At 40.8% G+C, this 22,521-nt stretch overlaps 1 protein-coding gene and 1 pseudogene across 1 annotated transcript; both read left to right on the forward strand.

The window, feature by feature from the left end:
- Window positions 1-203: 203 nt before the first annotated feature.
- Window positions 204-4,766, forward strand: LOC123725390 (zinc finger protein 239-like). Its single transcript, XM_045690598.1, has 3 exons — window positions 204-366; window positions 598-1,300; window positions 3,637-4,766. The coding sequence occupies exons 2-3, from the start codon at window positions 895-897 to the stop codon at window positions 4,383-4,385; spliced, it is 1,155 nt and encodes a 384-aa protein (XP_045546554.1). The 5' UTR covers window positions 204-366; window positions 598-894; the 3' UTR covers window positions 4,386-4,766.
- Window positions 4,767-11,228: 6,462 nt separating this feature from the next.
- On the forward strand, window positions 11,229-15,820 carry LOC106564084 (gastrula zinc finger protein XlCGF57.1-like; annotated as a pseudogene).
- Window positions 15,821-22,521: the final 6,701 nt, after the last annotated feature.

A 22,521-nucleotide genomic window follows, 5' to 3' on the forward strand; every position in this document is an offset into this window, starting at 1 on the left:
TCCTTCATCATTATGGGGTATGACACATTACTATGGCATAATCAAGCATGACCCAATACTATGGCAACACCAAGCATTAACCATTACTATGGCAACACCAAGCATGACGGATTACTATGGCAACACCAAGCATGACAGATTACTATGGCAACACCAAGCATGACAGATTACTATGGCAACACCAAGCATGACGGATTACTAGTGCTCTGGAAGAATCAGAACGCTTATATGGGGAAACAGGAGTGATAAATGTAGAGGAGATGTGATTAAGGGAGTGGGAACAGGTGTGGAGGGAAGGAGTGTGGCCTTTGGTAATTGGAGACAATTAGAGTCATGTATGTAGGGGTGCCATAACCCTTCACAACAGTAAGTGTTTAAGCTAATGGACCTATGTAATTAGTGCTGCACTCTCATGGAAGCAAATTGACATTATATTGTCAACATTGGCTTAACTACGTTTTTTTTTGTATCAATTACTATTCTAGTTCATAATGTACATATTCATATTCAGGTCTAAGTCTGTGTATAGGAAAATATTGTCTGTACATTTTTATGACATTGTTTGCGTTTGTTTCTAAACTCCGTTACCCACAACAGTCAGCAGCAGGCGATGTGAGTCTTTCAGGTGGCGCTTCTTGGGTGACGTATAATCTAGTGGACGGGACACATCTTCAACAACAACAACAACAACAAAGCTACCGATTCAACCCCTTCGGCAGCTTGCTAGCCAACATAAAACCGAAACATTGAAGTTCTTTTTAAACACAATCCTGTTAACGTATATACTAGTTAACTTAAAAGTAATTTGCTTGTTCAATTTGTTGAAATTGTTACTCAGCCTAGCACTAAGCTAGTCGCTAATGCAAACTAGCTAGCTAGCTGACAACCCCAACCATGAGCTCACTAAACTACTCCTCCCCTGCTAAAGAAGATAATGTGTGCTGGGCGGAGAAAGAAGCTCTGGGGCTGAACATTGTCGTGAAAGAGGAAGAGGAGGATATTACAGTAAAAGGAGAGGAAGAAGCTTTCAGAACGATAAAGGAGGAAGATCATGTTACAGTCAAAGAAAATAAAAAAACATTTGGAGTGGAAGAGGAGATAGAGGCTCTCACAGTGGAAGAGGGGGAGGTAGAAGATTTCAGAATAAAAAAGGAAGAGGAGGAGGATGTTATAGTGAAAGAAGAGGAAGAACCTTCTAGAGTGAAAGAGGAAGAGGAGGCGATCTCAATAAAACTGGAGGAGGAAGACGTTTTGGGAGTGAAAGAGGAGGTGGAGACGGATCAAGATCTGATTAACACCAGTAAGTATAGCTTATTTTGTCCTGCAGGTGTGCACAAAAAAGGAATAACTTGTGGGGGACTTTTATTTTGACATGAGGTAAGCAGAGAGGAAGTGTGTCTACAAAATACCCATGTTTCTAAAGTATGTTTAATAATATACTATGTATACAAAAGTATGTGGACACCCCTTCAAATTAGTGGATTCAGCTATTTCAGCCACACCTGTTGCTGACAGGTGAATAAAATCGAGCAAACCGCCATGCAATCTTCATAGACAAACATTGGGAGTAGAATGGCCTTATTGAAGAGCTCAGTGACTTTCAACATGGCACCGTCATAGGATGGCACCTTTCCAACAAGTCAGTTCGAAAAATGTCTGCCCTGCTAGAGCTTCCCTGGTCAACTGTAAGTGCTGTTATGTATTTGTATTTAATTGGGGATCCCCATTAACTGCTGCCCAGGCAGCGGCTACTCTTCCTGGGGTTTATTATGGATCCCCATTAGTTCCTGCCAAGGCAGCGGCTACTCTTCCTGGGGTTTATTATGGATCCCCATTAGTTCCTGCCAAGGCAGCAGCTACTCTTCCTGGGGTTTATTATGGATCCCCATTAGTTCCTGCCAAGGCAGCAGCTACTCTTCCTGGGGTTCATTATGGATCCCCATTAGTTCCTGCCAAGGCAGCAGCTACTCTTCCTGGGGTTTATTATGGATCCCCATTAGTTCCTTCCAAGGCAGCAGTTACTCTTCCTGGGGGTTATTATGGATCCCCATTAGTTCCTGCCAAGGCAGCAGCTACTCTTCCTGGGGTTTATTATGGATCCCCATTAGTTCCTGCCAAGGCAGCAGCTACTCTTCCTGGGGTTTATTATGGATCCCCATTAGTTCCTGCCAAGGCAGCGGCTACTCTTCCTGGGGTTTATTATGGATCCCCATTAGTTCCTGCCAAGGCAGCAGCTACTCTTCCTGGGGTTTATTATGGATCCCCATTAGTTCCTGCCAAGGCAGCAGCTACTCTTCCTGGGGTTTATTATGGATACCCATTAGTTCCTTCCAAGGCAGCAGTTACTCTTCCTGGGGGTTATTAGGGATCCCCATTAGTTCCTGCCAAGGCAGCAGCTACTCTTCCTGGGGTTTATTATGGATCCCCATTAGTTCCTGCCAAGGCAGCGGCTACTCTTCCTGGGGGTTATTAGGGATCCCCATTAGTTCCTTCCAAGGCAGCAGCTACTCTTCCTGGGGTTTATTATGGATACCCATTAGTTCCTTCCAAGGCAGCAGCTACTCTTCCTGGGGGTTATTAGGGATCCCCATTAGTTCCTGCCAAGGCAGCAGCTACTCTTCCTGGGGTTTATTATGGATATCCATTAGTTCCTTCCAAGGCAGCAGTTACTCTTCCTGGGGGTTATTAGGGATCCCCATTAGTTATACTATAAAGTATAGGGAGACACGTAGTCCTTTATTAGGTCCTTAATATTTCAGCTATAAGGTATAGGGAGACACGTAGTCCTTTATTAGGTCCTTAATATTTCAGCTATAAGGGAGACACGTAGTCCTTTATTAGGTCCTTAATATTTCAGCTATAAGGTATAGGGAGACACGTAGTCCTTTATTAGGTCATTAATATTTCAGCTATAAGGGAGACACGTAGTCCTTTATTAGGTCATTAATATTTCAGCTATAAGGGAGACACGTAGTCCTTTATTAGGTCCTTAATATTTCAGCTATAAGGTATAGGGAGACACGTAGTCCTTTATTAGGTCCTTAATATTTCAGCTATAAGGTATAGGGAGACACGTAGTCCTTTATTAGGTCCTTAATATTTCAGCTATAAGGTATAGGGAGACACGTAGTCCTTTATTAGGTCCTTAATATTTCAGCTATAAGGTATAGGGAGACACAGTCCTTTATTAGGTCCTTAATATTTCAGCTATAAGGTATAGGGAGACACGTAGTCCTTTATTAGGTCCTTAATATTTCAGCTATAAGGTATAGGGAGACAAGTCACCCTATTGGCTCCTGTGAGTCTCTCTGGATAAGAGCTAAATTACTAAAATGTTAGACTGTTCTGATTTGAAATCTCTCCACATTTTATGTCCTTTATTATTACAACTATTGTCTGATTTCGTGACATTTGGTTGAGATCTTGACTTTCAGTTTCTTTTGAAATGATGAAGAGGACAGAATCAAAACAACAAATTATCATTTGGATTTGGAATAAACAACCTAAAATACTGACCTCAGGTTATTGAGGGATCTAGTCTGGATTAAACCTCAGAGGAAGACAGTTTTATCATGTGCAGGTTTTATTCAGGTCCCTGTTTACTATTTACCTAAATACACTGTTTGTCCTTGGCAGGAGAGAGACCACACTGTCACTCTGACAGCAGGAAGAGTCCTTCAGGGGAACAAGACCTAGAGACGCCCAAACCAGTGAGACCACACCAGTGTTCCCACTGTGTAAAGAGTTTTAAGTGGTTATGTTACCTAAAAGAACATGAACGAATACACACAGGAGAAAAGCCTTTCCAATGTTCCCAGTGTGGAAAGAGTTTTACCCAATTAGGGAGCCTGAAAATACATGAGAGATCACACACAAGAGAGAAACCTTACCACTGTTCCCACTGTGAAAATACTTTTTTCTCATCAGGGGACTTGCTAAAGCATAAAAGAACACACTCTGCCGAGAGGCCCTACCAATGTTCCCAGTGTGGAAAAAGTTTTATCCAGTTAGGGAACCTGAAAAGGCATTTGAGAACACACACAGGGGAGAAGCCCTACCACTGCTCATACTGTGAAAAGATATTTACCCAGCTAGCGAACTTAAAAAGGCATGAGAGGACACACAAAGGTGAAAAACCTTTCCAATGTTCCCAGTGTGAAAAGAGTTTTAGAGAATTTGGGAGCATGAAAAGGCATGAGAGAATACATACAGGGGAGAAACCTTACCACTGCTCCCAATGTGAAATGAGATTTTCCTCATCATGGTGCCTAAAATCACACAAGAGGACACACTCAGGAGAGAAGCATTTCCAATGCTCTCAGTGTGTAAAGAGTTATACCCGGTTAGGGGACATGAAAAGACATGAGAGGACACACACAGAATGAGCTTCATCACCGCTCCCAGTGTTGCAAGAGTTTTATCTGGTTAGGGAGCCTGAAAAATACACTCTGGAGAGAAGCTTTACCACTGCTCTCGCTGTGGATTTAAACTTACCTGGTTAAAGCAACTGAAAGAGCATGTAAGTCCACACTTGAGAGAAACATTATCAATGCTCTCAGTGTGGAAAGAGATATGAAATCAAATTCTAAAAAGCAGACTCAAAAATAAATGTGTGTTTTTATTTCAACACATGACCTGAATATGGAGTATGTCAGAAAGAATGTAGATGCTCTGTGATTAAATTGCCCATTTTAAACTCACTCTCTTTGTGTGTCATTCCTGGAGCCCTACAGAGGGGTATACTACAACACGAGATAGAGGAGATAGATGGAGGGGGTAGAGGAGATGGAGGGGTAGAGGGGATATAGGAGATGGAGATAGATGGAGGGGGAAGAGGAGATGGAGATTTCCGGCTGGGATTTCCTTGTCCCATCGTGCTCTAGCGACTCCTTGTGGCGGGCCGGGCGCAGTGCACGCTGACTTCGGTCGGCAGCGGGATAGTGTTTCCTCCGACACGTTGGTGCGGCTGGCTTCCGGGTTAAAGCGAGCAGTGTGTCACGAAGCAGTGCGGTTTGGCAGGGTCGTGTTTCGGAGGACGCATGGCTCTCGACCTTCGCCTCGCTCCCGTCCGTACGGGAGTTGCAGCGATGAGACAAGACTGTAACTACCAACTGGATATCACAACATTTGCGACCAAAGGGGTAAAAGTTAAAAATAGAAAATAATTGTTGATGCCTGGCCAACTTGTAAATGATGTAGAACTGTAGAATGTAGAATGTAGGCATTCTAAATACATATGTAAGCCATCTTGCCTATGTGCAAACGCCCTCAATACTACATCTGCCTGATGTATCACACTTTGGGCAGACGTACACTGAGTGGACAAAACATTAAGGACACCTGCCCTTTCCATGACATAGACTGACCAGGTGAATCCAGGTGAAAGCTATGATCCCTTATTGATGTCACTTGTTAAATCCACTTAAATCGGGGTAGATGAAGGGGAGGAGACAGGTTAAAGAAGGATTTTTAAGCCTTGAGACAATTGAGACATGGATTGTGAATGTGTGCCATTGAAAGGGTTAATGGGCAAGGCAAAAGATTTAAGGGCCTATGAACAGGGTATGGTAGTAGGTGCCAAGCGCACCGGTTTGTGTCAAGAACTGCAACGCTGCTTGGTTTTTCCACGTTCAACAGTTTCTCATGTGTATCAAGAATGGTCCACCAACCAAAGGACATCCACCCAACTTGACACAACTGTGGGAAGCATTGGAGTCAACATGTGCCAGCACCCCTGTGGAATGCTTTTGACACCTTGTAAAGTTCATGCCCCGACGAATTGAGTCTGTTCTGAAGGGGGGGGGGGGGGGGATCCTTAATGTTTTGTACACTCCCAACTGGTAAAAAAATCAAATTAAAATAACATTAGCTGATCACCTGCAGTACCACCGTGGACCACAGGTTAGTACTCTACGTTATGCAACTAGGCTACAGTTCAATCCAAGGGAGAAGATAGGCATTTTTGACATCGTACTTTTACATAATGTTTTTTTTTTTTTTTTTTTATAAACAAGATGAAATGACATCATGTGATTGTTCTGGGGAAAAATACAAAGTTGGTTCAACCCTTTAGACTGGTGGAAATTGTCCTGTGTAGATTGGGCCAGATGGAAATGTTTCTAACAGAAGAAATATAATAAGCATATGCCCATGGTAGCAATTAAAAGACAACAATTTGGAGAACATGGGGAAATTATCAGACCAAAGGTGAGGACTCGACGCTTCACCTGACACAAGACTGAATCCAAACATTACAGTGGTGAGGACTCAACGCTTCACCTGACACAAGACTGAATCCAAACATTACAGTGGTGAGGACTCAACCCTTCACCTGACACAAGACTGAATCCAAACATTACAGTGGTGAGGACTCAACCCTTCACCTGACATAAGACTGAATCCAAACATTACAGTGGTGAGGACTCAACCCTTCACCTGACATAAGACTGAATCCAAACATTACAGTGGTGAGGACTCAACCCTTCACCTGACACAAGACTGAATCCAAACATTACAGTGGTGAGGACTCAACCCTTCACCTGACACAAGACTGAATCCAAACATTACAGTGGTGAGGACTCAACGCTTCACCTGACACAAGACTGAATCCAAACATTACAGTGGTGAGGACTCAACCCTTTACCTGACACAAGACTGAATCCAAACATTACAGTGGTGAGGACTCAACCCTTCACCTGACACAAGACTGAATCCAAACATTACAGTGGTGAGGACTCAACCCTTCACCTGACACAAGACTGAATCCAAACATTACAGTGGTGAGGACTCAACCCTTCACCTGACACAAGACTGAATCCAAACATTACAGTGGTGAGGACTCAACGCTTCACCTGACACAAGACTGAATCCAAACATTACAGTGGTGAGGACTCAACGCTTCACCTGACACAAGACTGAATCCAAACATTACAGTGGTGAGGACTCAACCCTTCACCTGACATAAGACTGAATCCAAACATTACAGTGGTGAGGACTCAACGCTTCACCTGACACAAGACTGAATCCAAACATTACAGTGGTGAGGAATCAACACTGGTGATTTCGTGTGCCTTTTACATTTACTGTAGTTTTTGCAGCATTTGTCAATAACAACATCTGAAAATACTGTGGATACCCGTCAGTAACATAAGAATATTCATGAACATTTTGGGGTAGGTGCAATGTTAAAAAAAATAGACTGCAAGGGTTTGAGTGAGAGGTCTACCTGGTGCCTCCAAGTGGCCACACACCTCTCTGTGCACAGTTCCTAAGTCATTCTATTGCACTTTTATGACTCAAGGAAAGAGCCTTCAACTATGAAGTGCTTTTTGGAGCTCTCCTAGTTGTGCTGTTGAGGAACTGAAGGGAGTACACTTGTAGTTTTCTGTTTGGAACACAGCCCTACGTCCCCAGAAACACACAATATCTGTTGTTTACGCAATCCCAACAAAAATTCCATTATGAAATCGTAATCAGGTAGGCCACTATTGACAACTTATTCTATTGCCAACATGACCAGCTAATATATAAAATATGGTCTTACAGTGTTAGGGCTTTGCTTTACAGCATGCCTCTTGATTTACAGCATTCCCCTCACTCAGAAAACACATCAAATGCAAATGTTTACGGGAGGGATCATGTAGAGTTTTCATTCAGGTCTTTCTGTCTAAACAAACACTGTTTGTCTTTGGCAGGAGAAAGATCAGACTCAGTGAAACCCCAGCCAGAGACATCCAAACCAGCTAGACGAAACCACTACTCCCAGTGTGAAAAGAGTTTAACCATTAAGGGGGGCCTGAAATCACATAAGAGAATAAACACAGGAGAGAAGACTTTCCAATGTTCCCAGGAAATAATTATGGAGTTATGGAGCCTGAAAACACATGAGATGACACACACAGGAGAGAAGCCTTGAAAGAATCCACACAGCAGAGAAAAATATCTTTCTCCCAAAATATATTTACCCAGTCAGGGAACCTGAAATATCACTAGGGAAGAGTGTGGAAAGAGATTTTGCATATCACATACAGTGTCCTCAAAGTATTCACACCCCTTGACTTTTTCCACATTTTGTTGTGTTACAAAGTGGCATAAAAAGTGATTTAATTGTTTAATTGTTGTTTTTTCAATAAAATACATTTCTTGATTAGATAAGTATTCAACCCCCTTAATCAATAAATGTTAGAATCACCTTTGGCAGTGATTACAGCTTTCAGTTTTTCTGGGTAAGTATCTAAGAGCTTTGCAAACCTGGATTGTACATTATTTGCCCATTATTTTTTTATTTATTATTCAAGCTCTGTCAAGTCTTGCCATAGATTTTCAGGCCGATTTAAGTTTAAACTGTAACTAGGCCACTCAGGAACATTCAATGTTGTCTTGGTAAGTAACTCCAGTGTATATTTGGCTGTTATTATCCTGCTGAAAGGTGGATTTGGCTCCCAGTGTCTGCTGGAAAGCAGACTGAACCAGGTTTTCCTCTGGGATTTTGCCTGTGCTTAGCTCTATTTCTTTTCTTTTGTATCCTAAAAAACTCCCTAGTCCTTGCCGATAACAAGCATACCCATAACATGATACAGCCACCACAATACTTGAAAATATGGAGAGTGGTACTCAGTGATGTGTTGTATTGGATTTGCCACAAACATAATGCTTCTTATTCAGGACAAAATGTTAATTTATTTTCCTTTTTTTTGTTGCAGTATTACTTTAGTGCCTTATTGCAAACAGGATGCATGTTTTGGAATATTTGTATTCTGTACAAGCTTCCTTCTTTTCACTCTGTCATTTAGGTTAGTATTGTGAGTAACTACAATGTTGTTGATCCATCCTCTGTTTTCTCCTATCACAGCCATTAAACTCTAACTGTTTTAAAGTCACCATTGGCCTCATGGTGAAATCCCTGAGTGGTTTTCTTTCTCTCTGGCAGTTGAGTTAGGAAGGACGTCTGTATCTTTGTGGTGACTGGGTGTATTAATACACTCTACAAAATATAATTAACAACTTCACAAGGCTCAAAGGTATATTCAATGTCTGCTTTTTAATATTTACCCAACTACCAGTAGGTGCCCTTCTATGCGAGGCATTGGAAAACCTCCCTGGTCTTTGTGGTTGAATCTGTGTTTGAAATTCGATGCTCGACTGAGGGACCTTACAGATAATTGTATGTGTGGGGTACAGAGATGAGGTAGCCATTCAAAAATCATGTTAAACACTATTATTGTACACGGAGTCCATGCAACTTATTATCTAACTAGTTACTCCTGAACTTATTTAGGCTTGCCATAACAAAGGGTTTGAATACTTATGGACTCAAGACATTTCTGCTCTTCATAATTTATTAATTCGTAAACATTTAAAAAAACATAATTCCACTTTGACATTCTGGGTTATTGTGTGTAGTTCAATGACACAAAATCTACATTTAATTCATTTTCAATTCAGGCTGTAACACAACAAAACGTGGAAAAAGTCAATGGGTGTGAATACTTTTGGAATGCACTGTAAACTTGAATTAACACACACACAGTGCTCCAACACTTGTCTATTTTTGACTGAGAATGTATTTTTGTTTGAAATGAAATTGTACAAGGTGTACTCAAAGATACATTTGTAACTTAAAATATGAATTTAATATGGATGTCAGTTTGAATATGGAGTACGTCAGTTTGAATATGGAGTAGGTCAGTTTGAATATGGAGGACGTCAGTTTGAATATGGAGGACGTCAGTTTGAATATGGAGGACGTCAGTTTGAATATGGAGGACGTCAGTTTGAATATGGAGGACCTCAGTTTGAATATGGAGTACGTCAGTTTGAATATGAAGTACGTCAGTTTGAATATGGAGGACGTCAGTTTGAATATGGAGTATGTCACTTTCAATATATACGCTCTGTGATTAAATGATAATTTTCAAACTCTGGCTTTGTAAATTTTCTCTCTGTGTGTGTGTGTGTGTGTGTGTGTGTGTGTGTGTGTGTGTGTGTGTGTGTGTGTGTGTGTGTGTGTGTGTGTGTGTGTGTGTGTGTGTGCGTGTATTAATGGTTTGTTCCTCCAGCACTACAGATAATCAAGAGTGTGTGTTAATGGTTTGTTCCTCCAGCACAACAGATAATCAAGAGCGTTCTGCATCTGATGCCTCTTCCTCTATTGTTTCCATTTGGATCTCATAATATAATAATATAATAAAGACTCTTTTATCTAAAGTGACTTCCGGTCATGTGTGAATACATTTGACATATTGGGAATGGGACCCACTGTCCTGGCGTTGGAAGTGCCATGCTCTATCAGCTGAGCTACAGAGGACCACAGAGTGTGGCTTTAAAGGGACAACATCAAATTAAATGTTATTGGTCACATACACATGGTTAGCAGATGTTAATGCGAGTGTAGAGGAAATGCTTGTGCTTCTAGTTCCGACAGCGGCAGCAATATCAAACAAGTAATCTAACAGTTCCACAACAACTACCTAATACACACATGGTTTCCACAACAACTACCTAATACACACATGGTTTCCACAACAACTACCTAATACACACATGGTTTCCACAACAACTACCTAATACACACATGGTTTCATGTAGAGGTGAAAAAAAGACAGATCAATATTGTCCAATTCCATATTCAAATGAGTATGCTACTAAGCAGGATCAATAAGTTATCCAGCTGACTTTAATAAAGAACCAGAAGTTACTATTGAATTTCTGATTTATAAAAAAAAAAAACAATACTAAACTTAGATATGCGTTTTTGGTTGTTTTGGTTATTCAGTTAGAGACCATGGAAATTTCAAGTTTATTTTGAAAAATATATTAAAACATATCCCCATAATAATTAGGCAAGTTAGCTAATTATCTCATTGATCTTGCTTTGTTGAATCCCTTTCAGGTCTAAATCTGCATAGAGGAAAGTATTACCAATTCAGAACAAATTCTTATTTACAATTACTGCTGGCTAACTCATTGATTCTGCTTTGTTGTACCCCTCAGGTCTAAATATGTCTAGTGGAAAGCATATCTGTAAGAAGTAAGAGAACACATGTCATCTGGTTGTTTTGAAATGACTTCTTATGACATTATTTGCCGGAATAAACAATGTAGTGAATATTTTCTTAAACTGCGTTACTCACTCCAGTCAGCAGAGGGCGATGGGTGTATTTCAAGTGATGCTTCTTGCGTGACGTATAACCTAGTGGACCGGGCGCTTACTTTTCAAAAAACAACAACATGGCTACTGATTCAACAACCTCCGTAGCTTACCAGCAAACATAAAACCAAAACATTGGAGCTCTTTGGACCATTATATAGGTATTAACCTCAGCGTTTTAAACACACTGTCTGCGTATAAAGCTGATTCATTTCATATTGACGTTGTTAGTCAGCTCTGGTTAAGATAGCCGAGCACTATAGGCTAATCGCAGTTCTGCCCCTGAGCAAGACAGTTAACCCACTGTTCCCCGGGCGCAGAAGACACATTTCAGTTGAAGTCATTCAGTTGTACAACTGACTAGGTATCCCCCGTTCCCTTTCCCTAATGCTTATTAGCTAGCTAACATCCCAGACCATGAGCTCAATAAGCTACTTCCCCCCTGCTAAAGAAGAGGTCTGCTGGCCCGAGAAAGAAGCTCTGGGACTGAACATTGTCGTGAAAGAGGAAGAGGAGGATATCACAGTGAAGGAGGAGGAGGAGATGACTGTCAAAAAAGAAGATAAAGAAGCTTTTGGAATGAAAGAAGAAGAGGAGGAGAAAGCTATGACATTGAAAGAGGAAGATGATGTTACAGTGAAAGAAGAGGAAGAAGCTTTCAGGGTGAAAGAGGAAGAGGCTGTTTCAGTGAAAGAAGAGGAGGAGAAAGCTATCACATTGAAAGAAGAGGAGGAGAAAGCTATCACATTGAATGAAGAAGAGGAGAAAGCTATCACATTGAATGAAGAAGAGGAGAAAGCTATCACATTGAATGAAGAAGAGGAGAAAGCTACCACATTGAATGAAGAAGAGGAGAAAGCTATCACATTGAATGAAGAAGAGGAGAAAGATACCACATTGAATGAAGAAGATGATGTTATAGTGAAAGAAGAGGACGGAGCTTTCAGGGTGGAAGAGGATGTTTTAGTGAAAGAGGAGGAGGAGGAAGCTTTGAGAGTGGAAGAGAAGGAGGAGACTGGAGATCTGATGAACACCAGTGAGTACTGTCTTAAAAACAGGGGCACAAATTCTGCAGCTGTGTGGTTTTAGAGGGGTATTCTACTGAAGTTATACACTTTAATAATTTTATTCTGTAGGCATTGTTAAAGCTAGAAAGACTGGGGGCAACCTAGCCCTATAATGAACTAAAGCAGTCTGTTACTCCTTACAGTCCAAGGACATGTTCTGTTATCCAGGCAAATTGGCTCTGGAAGCCAAAAAGAACCAAATACTCAATTGAAACGTGAATCGATTCTCAATTGCGGTACGGTTCTAGAAACACAAGTCTCTCGACTTTCATATCATCACATCAAAAATAATTTCACAAATGTGAAATACACACTTACTGTTTTAACCGGTTACGTTTGTGGCTTCAGTCTTCCCGTTTACACACTGGTGTTCGGAGATGCATATAGCTAACTAGAGCATGTAGTCCACGCTGTCTTCCGTCTGTTTTCTGTAAACACGCTGCTGTAACATGGTATGATATGGCCGTGTGGGAACACAAACCCTATAAAGGTGTGTTTCTATTGAACCTTTTAGTTGTTTTTAATTTATTATTTCTTGCTGATATGAAAGATATGGTCCTTATTTCTACCAAAACCAATGTGTGTTAGTGTGAGCATCAGGGCTCTTAACAAAACTCAATTACTCTTATGTGTAATGTAATGGAACTGAGTCATGATCAAATGGCTCTTATGTGTAATGTAATGGAACTGAGTCATGATCAAATGGCTCTTATGTGTAATGTAATGGAACTGAGTCATGATCAAATTACTCTTATCTGCAATCTATTGGAACTGAGTCATGATCCAGAGCTAGGGGCAATTCACAAACATTAACAATGGATCTAATTCTCCTATTTAGGATATATTTTTCACATTTAAGCCAAAACATCTCTGAATATCTATTTTTGTAGTGCTTTGTTCAGTCTCAAAACTCAACATCCCATGAAAACATTATTATTATTTTTAAAACAAACATGATTTGAAGCTCTATATTATTTGTTTTTAAAACATCTATGGTGTTGTTAGGTCCTTAATATTGAGTTAGGCCTATAAGGTAAGACAGACTGAGTCAATAGAAATATGGAACTTTGAGGGTTTATGAAATAGCCTCTCTAGTAATTTAATAGGTCGTTATCAATAAAACGTCACAATATGGTGCCGAGTGTTCAATTTGGCTGCTGGGAGGTAAGGAGACCTCAGCTCCACTAAAACCCTTGACAACTACGTGCCGTATTCAGGGGATTGGTAAATAAATGTTATAACTATTTGGTTTTAATATCATCACCTCTTAAGCGCCTAGTCAGAACTACACATTTCTGATTATTCCACATGTATCTCTATCAGAGTTAAACAGCAGTAACGGCATGCTTTTCATGATCAGTAAACATCAATGGATCATGTATTTTCAGATATGTGAGGGTAGCCAGATCCATTAGCTAAGCAAACAACGTGACATTTAGCTTGCTTCATCAGAGATTAGGCTTTTGGAAAGAGTTTGACATCGGCAAGTCCTCCTGGTAAAGTTGTCAGTCGGACCAACTGTCATCACCACTATAGATGGCAAGCAAATATAGCCATCTAGTTTATCCCCTGAAAGTTAGCTAGTTAACTAGCCATATTGACGTAAGCTGTTATTAGCTTGTTAACTAGCCATAATGACATAATCTGTTATTAGCTAGCTAGCTATCCATATTGACATGATCTGTTATTAGCTTAGGTAGCCAATTTGACGTGGTCAATAAATCTATTTAGCCTTTCATGTTTTGTCAGCAGCCATTGCGATTAAACACTATTAAGATACAGTATATAGTTTAAACAGATTTTTATGTGGATTTTTTTTTAATGCTAATTCGTTTTCCGCTGGGCTGTGGAAATTGACTCAGGAGTGTTTTTAAAAACAATGCTGAAAAGGGGCTAATGTTAGCTAATTTCGCTAGGTAGGCCTACGTGTGTTGGAGAAAAAAGTACCATAGGTCTACTCGCCACTATTTCTAGCCAACTGTACAAAGTTTCCTCATATACATTTTTACATTTTAGGAGATACTATTATCCAGAGCAACCTAATCTAAAGTTTGTAAATCTAGATTTATAATTAATCAGAGATGTGTTGCACCACTTAATTTTAAACCTGGATTAGTTCATGTAAGGTTAAATCACTAAACTATGGTTAGTGACACGTGTCAATGGATTCACCATAGCAACATGTTCTAATTCTTTTTCCCTGGAAACAAACCAGCACGGGTCATTGCTAGCTTACTAGATAGTTAGCAAAGTGAGTTTTAGCTGGCTAGTTAGCTGGCTAGTTGAATTGTATCATGTGGAGGTTTCATTCAGCTCTCTTTTTAACCAAATACTATGTTTGTCTTTGACAGAAGAGAGACCAGACTCTCACAGTGGGAAGAGTCCTTCAGAAGAAGCAGCCACAAAGACATCCAAACCAGTAAGACCACACCACTGCTCCCAGTGTGGAAAGAGATTTATCAGGTTAGGGCACCTGATAGAACATAAGAAAACACACACAGGAGAGAACCTTTTCTACTGCTCCCAGTGTGGAAAGGGTTTTAGACACTCAGGCCATCTAAAAGTGCATGCAAGAACACACACTGGAGAGATGCCATATCAATGCTCCCAGTGCGATTTTTTCTTTTACTCATCAGGGGTCCTTAAATCACATGAGAGAACACACTTAGGAGAAAGGCCTTTCCAATGCTCTCAGTGTGGAAAGAGATTTACCCGGTCAGGGAATCTGAATATGCATTTGAGAACACACACAGGGGAGAAGCCTTTCCACTGCTCCCTGTGTGGAAAGAGTTTTACCTGGTTAGGGAACTTGAAAATGCATGAGAGAATACACACAGGAGAGAAGCCTTTCCACTGCTCCCTGTGTGGGAACAGTTTTACCTATTTAGTGACACTAAAAAAGCATGAGTTGACACACACAGGAGAGAAGCCTTTCCAATGCTCCCAATGTGGAAAGAGTTTTACCCAGTTAGTGAACCTGAAAAGGCATGAAGGAACACACACCGGAGAGAAGCCTTTCCACTGCTCCTTGTGCGGTAAGCGTTTTACCCAGTTAGTGAACCTGAAAAGGCATGAAAGAACACACACTGGAGAGAAGCCATATCAATGCTCCCAGTGTGGAAATACATTTTTCTCATCACGGGACCTGAAATCACATGAGAAAACACACTTAGCAGAAAGGGCTTTCCAATGTTCTCAGTGTGGAAAGAGTTTTACCCGGTTAGGGAACCTGAATAGGCATTTGAGAACACACACAGGGGAGAAGCCTTACCACTGCTTAGACTGTGGAAAGAGCTTTACCCAGCAAGGGGACCTGAAATCACATGAGCGGACACACACAGGAGATAAGCCTTTCCAATGCTCCCAGTGTGGAAAAAGTTTTGCCTGCTTAGGGAACTTGAAAATGCATGAGAGAATACACACAGGAGAGAAGCCTTTCCACTGCTCCCTGTGTGGGAAGAGTTTTACCTATTTAGGGACACTGAAAAAGCATGAGATGACACACACAGGAGAGAAGCCTTTCCAATGCTCCCAATGTGGAAAGAGTTTTACCCAGTTAGTGAACCTGAAAAGGCATGAAGGAACACACACAGGATAGAAGCCTTTCCAATGTTCTCATTGTGGAAAGACATTTTCCCAGTCAGAGGACCTGCAATCACATGAGAGAATAGAGAGGCTGTGTTTTGACATACAGTACCAGTCAAAAGTTTGGACACACCTACTCATTCAAGGATTTTCTTTATTTTTACTGGCAGAGCTTGAGAGGATCTGCTGTGAAGAATAGGAGAAACTCCCCAAATACAGGAGTGCCAAACTTGTAGCGTCACACACAAGAAGACTTGAGGCTGTAATCGCTGCCAAATGTACTTCAACAAAGTACTGAGTAAAGGGTCTGAATACTTATGTAAATGTCATATTTTTTTGTGTGTGTAGATTGATGAGGGAAAAAGCTGGTTGAGAGAATGCCAAGAGTGTGCAAAGCTGTCATCAAGGCAAAGCGTGGCTACTTTGAAGAATCTCAAATATAAAATATATTTTGATTTGTTTAACACTTTTTTGGTGACTACATGATTCCATATGTGTTATTTCATAGTTTTGATGTCTTCACTATTATTCTACAATGTAGAAAATAGTAAAAATAAAGAAAAACCCTTGAGTAGGGTTTGAATGAGTAGGTGTGTCCACACTTTTGACTGGTACTGTATACAGTTGAAGTCAGAAGTTTACATACACTTAGGTTGTAGTCATTAAAACTCATTTTTCAACCACTCCACAAATTTCTTAACAAACTATAGATTTGGAAAGTCGGTTAGGACATCTACTTTGTGCATGACAAAAGTAATTTTTCCAACAATTGTTTACAGATAGATTATTTCACTTATAATTCACTGTATCACAATTCCAGTGAGTCAGAAGTTTACATACACTAAGTTGACTGTGCCTTTAAACAGCTTGGAAAATTTCAGAAAATGATGTCATGGCTTTAGAAGCTTCTGATAGGCTAGTTGACATCATTTGAGTCAATTGGAGGTGTACCTGTGGATGTATTTCAAGGTCTACCTTCAAACTCAGTGCCTCTAAGCTTGACATCATGAGAAAATCTCAGAAAAAAAATTGTAGACCTCCACAAGTCTGGTTCATCCTTGGGAGCAATTTCCAAATGCCTGAAGGTACCACGTTCATCTGCACAAACAATAGTACGCAAGTATAAACACCATGGGACCATGCAGCCGTTATACCGCTCAGGAAGGAGACACGTTCTGTCTCCTAGAGATGAATGTACTTTGTTGCGAAAAATGCAAATCAATCCCAGAACAACAGCAAAGGACCTTGTGAAGATGCTGGAGGAAACAGGTACAAAAGTATCTATATCCACAGGAAAACGAGTCCTATATCGAAATAACCTGAAAGGTCGCTCAGCAAGGAAGAAGCCACTGCTCCAAAACCGCCATAAAAAAGTCAGACTACGGTTTGCAATTGCACATGGGGACAAAGATCGTACTTTTTGGAGAAATGTCCTCTGGTCTGATGAAACAAAAATAGAACTGTTTGGCCCTAATGACCAACGTTATGTTTGGAGGAAAAAGGGGGAGGCTTGCAAGCCAAAGAACACCATCCCAACCCTGAAGCACGGGGGTGGCAGCATCATGTTGTGGGGGTGCTTTGCTGCAGGGAGAACTGGTGCACTTCACAAAGTAGATGGCATCATGAGGAAAGAAAATTATGTGGATATATTGAAGCAACATCTCAAGACATCAGTCAGGAAGTTAAAGCTTGGTTGCAAATGGGTTTTCCAAATGGACAATGACCCTAAGCATACTTCCAAAGTTGTGGCAATTTCGTCCCACCTAGCCCAGAGAGGTTAAGGACAACAAAGTCAAGGTATTGGAGAGGCCTTCACAAAGCCCTGACCTCAATCCTATAGAAAATTGTGGGCAGAACTGAAAAAGCGTGTGCGATCAAGGAAGCCTACAAACCTGACCCAGTTACACCAGCTCTGTTAGGAGGAATGGGCCAAAATTCACCCAACTTATTGTGGGAAGCTTGTGGAAGGCTACTCGAAACATTTGACCCAAGTTAAACAATTTAAAGGCAATGCTACCAAATACTAATTGAGTGTATGTAAACTTCTGACCCACTGGGAATGTGGTGAAATAAATTAAAGCTGAAATAAATCATTCTCTCTACTATTATTCTGGCATTTCACATTCTTAAAATAAAGTGGTGATCCTAACTGACCTAAGACAGGGAAGTTTTACTAGGATTAAATGTCAGGAATTGTGAAAAACTGAGTTTAAATGTATTTGGCTAAGGTGTATGTAAACTTCCAACTTCAACTGTATATTTGATATTTTTTACTAAGAATTTGTGTTTTTGCTTTATGACGTATTAACTCAATTTGTATGTATGAAAGCTTACTGAAAAATATGCCTACAATTTGTTGTTTTTTCTTCTCAAGACATTATTTTAATTATGAGGTTTGATTGATTGTGTTCATGTATTAACCCTTAGATGTTCATTGTAGGATTTGGATATTGGTATTTCAAAATGTAAATACTTTTTTCCAGATGAATAAAATGCATTTCTTGATTCTACCCTTGTGCATTTCTTGATTTTAACCATGAAAACTCTTGAATTTAGTTGCATTTCATTGAGTTAATTTGTGTAGCAGACATCAAGGTGAAAATGTAATGACTTTGCAACATTTATATCTGAGTAAAAGTGTAAATGAATATTTGTTTAACTGTGTTAGTCACTACTGAACGTTCATTATACATCTACATCTATTTATTGTTTTTGTAGGAGCAGTATAGACCCAGCTGCTTATTGTTACACCATGTAGGAGCAGTATAGACCCAGCTACTTATTGTTACACCATGTAGGAGCAGTATAGACCCAGCTGCTTATTGTTACACCATGTAGGAGCAGTCTAGACCCAGCTGCTTATTGTTACACCATGTAGGAGCAGTCTAGACCCAGCTGCTTATTGTTACACCATGTAGGAGCAGTATAGACCCAGCTGCTTATTGTTACACCATGTAGGAGCAGTATAGACCCAGCTGCTTATTGTTACACCATGTAGGAGCAGTATAGACCCAGCTGGTTATTGTTACACCATGTAGGAGCAGTATAGACCCAGCTGCTTATTGTTACACCATGTAGGAGCAGTATAGACCCAGCTGCTTATTGTTACACCATGTAGGAGCAGTATAGACCCAGCTGCTTATTGTTACACCATGTAGGAGCAGTATAGACCCAGCTGCTTATTGTTACACCATGTAGGAGCAGTATAGACCCAGCTGCTTATTGTTACACCATGTAGGAGCAGTATAGACCCAGCTGCTTATTCTTACACCATGTAGGAGCAGTATAGACCCAGCTGCTTATTGTTACACCATGTAGGAGCAGTATAGACCCAGCTGCTTCTTGTTACACCATGTAGGAGCAGTATAGACCCAGCTGCTTCTTGTTACACCATGTAGGAGCAGTATAGACCCAGCTGCTTATTGTTACACCATGTAGAAGCAGAATAGACCCAGCTGCTTATTGTTACACCATGTACAGTGAAGGGAAAAAGGATTTGATCCCCTGCTGATTTTGTACGTTTGCCCACTGACAAAGAAATTATCAGTCTATAATTTTAATGGTAGGTTTATTTGACCAGTGAGAGACAGAATAACAACAAAAAATCCAGAAAAACGCATGTCAAAAATGTTATAAATTGATTTGCATTTTAATGAGGGAAATAAGTATTTGACCCCTCTGCAAAACATGACTTAGTACTTGGTGGCAAAACCCTTGTTGGCAATCACAGAGGTCAGACATTTCTTGTAGTTGGCCACCAGGTTTGCATACATCTCAGGAGGGATTTTGTCCCACTCCTCTTTGCAGATCTTCTCCAAGTCATTAAGGTTTCGAGGCTGACGTTTGGCAACTCGAACCTTCAGCTCCCTCCACAGAGTTTCTATGGGATTAAGGTCTGGAGAGGCCACTCCAGGACCTTAATGTGCTTCTTCTTGAGCCACTCCTTTGTTGCCTTGGCCGTGTGTTTTGGGTCATTGTCATGCTGGAATACCCATCCACGACCCATTTTCAATGCCCTGGCTGAGGGAAGGAGGTTCTCACCCAAGATTTGATGGTACATGGCCCCGTCCATCGTCCCTTTGATGCGGTGAAGTTGTTCTGTCCCCTTAGCAGAAAAACACCCCCAAACCATAATGTTTCCACCTCCATGTTTGACGGTGGGGATGGTGTTCTTGGGGTCATAGGCAGCATTCTCCTCCTCCAAACACGGCGAGTTGAGTTGATGCCAAAGAGCTCCATTTTGGTCTCATCTGACACAACACTTTCACCCAGTTGTCCTCTGAATCATTCAGATGTTCATTGGCAAACTTCAGATGGGCATGTATATGTGCTTTCTTGAGCAGGGGGACCTTGCGGGCACTGCAGGATTTCAGTCCTTCACGGCGTAGTGTGTTAACAATTGTTTTCTTGGTGACTATGGTCCCAGCTGCCTTGAGATCATTGGCAAGATCCTCCCGTGTAGTTCTGGGCTGATTCCTCACTGTTGTCATGATCATTGCAACTCCACGAGGTGAGATCTTGCATGGAGCCCCAGGCCGAGGAAGATTGACAGTTCTTTTGTGTTTCTTCCATTTGCGAATAATCACACCAACTGTTGTCACCTTCTCACCAAGCTGCTTGGCAATGGTCTTGTAGCCCATTCCAGCCTTGTGTAGGTCTACCATATTGTCCCTGACATCCTTGGAGAGCTCTTTGGTCTTTGCCATGGTGGAGAGTTTGGAATCTGATTGATTGATTGCTTCTGTGGACAGGTGTCTTTTATACAGGTAACAAACTGAGATTAGGAGCACTCCCTTTAAGAGTGTGCTCCTAATCTCAGCTCGTTACCTGTATAAAAGACACCTGGGAGCCAGAAATCTTTCTGATTGAGAGGGGGTCAAATACTTATTTCCCTCATTCAAATGCAAATCAATTTATAACATTTTTTAAATGCATTTTTCTGGATTCTTTTGTTGTTATTCTGTCTCTCACTGTTCAAATAAACCTACCATTAAAATTATAGACTGATCATTTCTTTGTCAGTGGGCAAACATACAAAATCAGCAGGGGATCAAATACTTTTTTCCCTCACTGTAGGAGCAGTATAGACCCAGCTGCTTGTTGTTACACCATGTAGGAGCAGAATAGACCCAGCTAGTTATTGTTACACCATGTAGGAGCAGTCTAGACCCAGCTGCTTATTGTTACACCATGTAGGAGCAGTATAGACCCAGCTGCTTATTGTTACACCATGTAGGAGCAGTATAGACCCAGCTGCTTACTGTTACACCATGTAGGAGCAGTATAGACCCAGCTGCTTATTGTTACACCATGTAGGAGCAGTATAGACCCAGCTGCTTACTGTTACACCATGTAGGAGCAGTATAGACCCAGCTGCTTATTGTTACACCATGTAGGAGCAGTATGTTCTCAGGGTCCCTAACTGGGTAAAACTCTTTCCACACTGTTTAAAACACTGATGTTAATACACACAAAATGCTCCAATGTTTAGGTCTTATGTTGGCTAGCAAGCTACTGAGGTCGCTTCTTCTTATTTTGTGTGGCTTTCCGGCAGACTAGACGCTGTATTGTCTATTGCTGCCTTTTGCCGGTCGGAGTGCAGATTGCATATTTTGATCACCCCCCCCCCAAAGGGACAACTTAAATTGCACCACCATCTTGTTCCACAAGAGGCTGGTGGCACCTTAATTGGGGAGGACAGGCTCGTGGTAATAGCTGGAGCAGAATCAGTGGAATGGTATCAAATACATCAAACATATGGTTTCCATGTGTTTGATGCCATTCCCTTCCCTCCATTCCAACTATTATTATGAGCTGTCCTCCTCTCAGCAGCCTCCACTGACCTATACACTATCCCCGAAAACCCACCACTCCATGTCACTACTTTGGCCTGGGATGGTGGAACACTTTCTCTTAAACTTCCTATATAGATCTAAAATATTCCTATAGCACTAAAATCTCTCACACCAAATATTTCTCTGCTGCTACAACTACCACATGTATCGTCTGTGATTTTTCCGCTCCTTCACCCTGAAAGCTTCTTCCGCCACACAATGAATCATTTAGCTATTTGATTTTGAATTTTAAGACCCCTAAAATTACATATAACAAATATATACAGTAACAGTCAAAAGTTTGGACACACTTACTCATTCCAGGGTTTTTCTTTATTTGTACTATTTTCTACATTGTAGAATATTAGTGAAGACATCAAAACTATGAAATAACACATGGAATCATGTAGTAAACATTTTTGTTTTTTATTAAGCATGTTGTGCAGTAAAATGATACACCAAATGTAGGCTAAATTCTTACTCGGGAACAGGAGTGGAGAAATATGATTTCTTTCTTTCAGCATCTTGAGAGAATGCGAATGAGCAGTTAGATACCACCTGTAGAGGTGCTATCTTTATCGGCATCATAAAAGCTGATAGTATTTCAAGCACATAAAATGTGTATCTAGAAGATCTTCAATCTCATCAGAAACATGTTGGGTCGTTTTCACAGCTTTCTGTTTCCTTAAAACCGACCAAACTGATGACTAGATTGACGCATTGTCGATGTATGACATTATTCTGGTGAGCAAGGGTTTATTTAGTCTTCTTGGGCAATCTGCGTTTCCCACTCCAGTCAACAGATGGCGATGTGAGTCTTTAAGGTAATGCTTCTTGCGTGACGTATAATCTAGTGGACGGGATTATTCTTCAACAACAGGTAGGG

This window comes from Salmo salar, chromosome ssa12 (assembly GCF_905237065.1).
Source record: "Salmo salar chromosome ssa12, Ssal_v3.1, whole genome shotgun sequence".
In the NCBI taxonomy this organism is placed as follows: Eukaryota; Metazoa; Chordata; class Actinopteri; order Salmoniformes; family Salmonidae; genus Salmo; species Salmo salar.

Excerpts from the sequence above, each read along its gene's own strand:
- LOC123725390 (XM_045690598.1), top strand. The coding sequence starts at position 895 with ATGAGCTCACTAAACTACTCCTCCCCTGCTAAAGAAGATAATGTGTGC. Across the intron at positions 1,301-3,636 it reads TCAAGATCTGATTAACACCA|GAGAGAGACCACACTGTCAC; the intron begins GTAAGTATAGCT and ends TGTCCTTGGCAG.